A 3,612-nucleotide genomic window follows, 5' to 3' on the forward strand; every position below is an offset into this window, starting at 1 on the left:
CGGCATGCTGACACCAGCTCGTTTCCCAATGTCCCATTTCTTAGCCAGGTACTCCAGGCCAAGCTCTCATCACCTGGCCCAGGTCACCTCTCTGGCCTTAGCTCCCACACTCCCGCCCCACCCTCACCCCCCATGCCCCACCGCGACCAACCACACTGCACCTGCCATCACTCCCTTGGCTCCGTCTGCCTGACCGGAATTTCCTCCTGTCACTGCTTCCAACAGTCACCCCTCAAGGGGCTTCTAAGACTGTCCTCAGCTCTCTGCATCCAAGATACATGCATCTTCCGCCTCTGGCCGTAAACTCCGGGCGCTATTACTCTGAGTCCTTGCCTCCTCAACTAAAACGTTAAGACTCTCAAAGGCAGAGACCGTTTGCTTCATCTTTGAGTCTCCTAGAGAACCCACCCGGCGCCTTGCACACAGTAGGTCTGCAAAGGACATCTATGCGGCGACTCACTTCGCTACTCTATGTGCCACAAAAATTGTGTGTGTGTACTCTGGGAAATCTTATTCTTTCCGTTCTTCAGGAAGACGGAGGCCGTTTAATCAATAGCATCTAGAAGGCACAGGAAGCACAGAAGCGCCTGCCCTCGTCAGAGCACAGACCACAGGGCTTGCGCGGGGGTGCCCCCAGTTTGCCACCCCGTGCCATTTCTAAACCACGATTTGGTGGGGAGCAGAAAGGAGTAGCCTCGAAACGGAGAAACAAAAAGAGGTTCCCAATCAAGGGGGAAAGCAGAATGAAAAAGAGCTTTTCTTGGCAGAAGCGGGGGAGCGGGGGAGCGGGGGAGCTGGAGAATGCACTCTTCTGAGCAAGGAAGAAGGTAGATCTTAGCCCTATTTTACGACGAGAAAACTGAGGCAGAGAGATACGGAGAGGTCGGGCCACCTCCCCTTTCCACTGCCCTCCCCTGGCTGGGGGCGGGGGGGCTTTCAAAGGCGGCCCAGGAACCAGTCCGTTAGGCCCAAGCCCCCAGGGGCGGTTTCCGTTTTTCTCAGTTGGCTCAACATAGTTGTTTTGAAACTTAGTTTTTACCCGCAAAGGAAATACAGTAATCTGAACCCTGTGGAGCCTCAGAGTGGGGGCTCCCCGAGCGAGGTCCTGCCGGTGCCCACCGCAGCCCCCTCCTGAGACCCAGGGCTGCCCAGGCCCCGGGGAATACCTACCACACACACACACACACACACACACACACACACTCACGTCCTTCCCGGTCTGTGTGGGCTTCAAGAAAGAGAGGTCTCGGATATAAACATCTGGGTGTGAAAATTCACCTTGAAAAAGTGAAAGCAGACCTGGAAAAAACGATCCCGCCCCCCGCCCCCACCCCCAGGCCTCAGAATGCCCAAGCCCGGTCACCGCAGGTGAGGGTGGAAGGAGGGCTCTGCTGTGGGCACTCCCTGGTGTCCCAGGCGGACAAGGATGACACTGCCCACCAGGAACCCCCCCCTTAGCTCTCCTAGCCCTATGGGACTCAGGGCAGCTTGCCTGGCACATTACAACAAGGACACACCCTTCCCCTTCAAGGGCTATGTCGTTAGACAGATAGACGTGACACTCCCAGCTCCTACATGACACACCACCCTGCACACACACACACACCCCCCACCCCCTGCCCCCGGCCAGATAAACTAAGGGCACAGGGCCTTACAGTTCCCAGATAAAAGCCCACGTCTTCCGTCAGCTGTGGGCTCCCAAGCAAAACCGCTTGTATTTGACTGGTGCTAGGCTGAGGCTGCCCATCCCTTGGGACCTGGGAAATGTGACCATCAGGTGAGACCGGTGCTCACACAGCACAGACTAACTGGCACCTGGCCACCAGGCTCACTCTGCTGTTTTTCCCTCTGAGGGTCTGGTGGATTGTGTTTCACTAGCCCGGCCCTCTCGTCCTTGCAAGCCAACTTTTCCTTTCTTTTTCTCATTTTTGTAAATGTTCCCAGCGGTCTCTGAATCTCGACAGCGCTAATGCGTTCCCTGTGCCTCTCCCCATCCCCACCCCCGACTGTTCTACGGAGTGGTCCCCAGGCCCGGAGGGCGGGTGGGGGGCAAGGGAGGACGATGGCACTGGCTCGTGGCAGTGACCGTGGGGACACCAGGTTAGAGATCACGCTGGCCAGGCGCCGCGGGGCAAAGGGCGCGCGGGCAGCAAGCAGGCCATCTGGGGGGAAACTGGACGCTGGCGGCCGGAACGCAGACTCGCGCTCGAGTGTGGAAAAGGCAGGGGCAGCGTGAGAGGCCGAGGGGCGCAGCGGGCGAGGCAGGTAACGGAGGGTAACGGAGCGGGCCCGGGCGGAAGAGAATTCAGGGACCAGAGGACCCCAGGGGGCAGAAAACGAGGAGAGGATGCTGTGAGGACGAAGGAACGAGGTGCTTGCTCCTCCCACAGGGGTGTGACCTCAGGCAAATCACACTCCCCTCCCCCAGCTCGGACAGCCAGGGCTCCACGCGCGCCTCGCGTCCAAGAGATGGGCACCGCGGCCCTTCGCAGCGGCCAAGTCGCCGTGGGACCCAGGCGGCCAGGATGCGCGCGGCGCGGGGACGGGAGCGGCGGCGCAGGCGACCGGAGCCCCGCGGGGGTGGGGACTTACCCGGCCGTTGGGATCCGTCTCCCGCACCTCCTCGACGCGCGGTCCCCGCTTCACTAGCGCCTTCAGCAGCCCCACGTCGTTGGAGCTGGCGGCGCGCAGGAGGGTCGCCGCCTCCGGGACGCCCTCCGGGACGCTGTCCGGGCTCCGGGCGCCGCACTCCTCCTCGATCACCGAAGGGTAGAAGGAGTCGTCCGAGGCGATGCTGCGGGTGTCGGGCAGACTCGAGAAGTCGTCGTACTCCTCGTAGTCGGCGGGGTCTTCGGCCGGCTGCGCGTCGCGAGGCGGGGACGGCGGCTGCGAGGACACGCAGAGCGCCCCGCCGCCCTCCGGCCCGGGCCCCGCCAGCAGCACCATGCTGGCGGCCGGGGCGCGGGCCGGGCGACCGGGACTCCGGGAGCGCACCGAGGTCGCCGCCCCTTGTCCCCTGTGGCCTCGGCAAAGCAGCTCCGTGCGCGCTCCAGGCCGGCGGAAACCAGCGCCGGGCGGCTGCGCTGGAAGACTGAAGCCACCGGAGGCTGGAGAGATCCCCTTAGGGGTGGGAGGAGCCGCGGGGGGCGGGCGGGGACCCGGGCGTGGGGAGGAGGGGCGGGCGGGGCGGGGGAGGGGCGGGGAAGGCGCGCGTCCCGCTCCCGGGCCCGCGGCCTGTACCTGGCGAAAGTTAAGAACGAAGCCGGGGCTTCTGGGCGCCGCGCGGACAGTGTCCCCGCCGCTGCGCCCGGGACCTGCAAAATGCACGCGCGGGAGAACTCGGAGCGGTAACTACAGAACCCGAACGCCGGTGTCGCACGGCCGCCGGGGTGGAGACGAAGCGGGAGGTCGAGGGGCAGGACCTGGAGGCTCGGCGCCGCCCGGGACGTCTGGCCTTTGGGTGGGCGTGCGGGAGTTTCTCCGAGTCTATGGCACCGAACCCATCTGTCACCTTCCCAGGAGTCTGGGCTCCGGGGACACGTCCATTCAGGGCCTACGACCGTGAAATCCCAGGGGCGCACTGGGCCCGGAGGACGAGTGGAGGCGGGGGAG

At 63.7% G+C, this 3,612-nt stretch overlaps 1 protein-coding gene across 2 annotated transcripts in view; it reads right to left on the reverse strand.

Annotated features, from left to right (window-relative positions):
* ANKRD33B (ankyrin repeat domain 33B) overlaps positions 1 to 3,091 on the reverse strand; it is a 77,483-nt gene extending 74,392 nt beyond the window's left edge. For both annotated transcript variants that reach the window (XM_011364113.2, XM_011364112.2), the window contains exon 1: positions 2,593 to 3,091. In XM_011364113.2, the coding sequence (XP_011362415.1) occupies positions 2,593 to 2,946 (354 nt within the window). In that variant the 5' untranslated portion in view covers positions 2,947 to 3,091. The remainder of the gene's footprint in view (positions 1 to 2,592) is intronic.
* Between the last annotated feature and the right edge of the window lie 521 nt (positions 3,092 to 3,612).

The sequence above is a fragment of the Pteropus vampyrus genome, unplaced genomic scaffold (assembly GCF_000151845.1).
Source record: "Pteropus vampyrus isolate Shadow unplaced genomic scaffold, Pvam_2.0 Scaffold94, whole genome shotgun sequence".
NCBI lineage: Eukaryota > Metazoa > Chordata > Mammalia > Chiroptera > Pteropodidae > Pteropus > Pteropus vampyrus.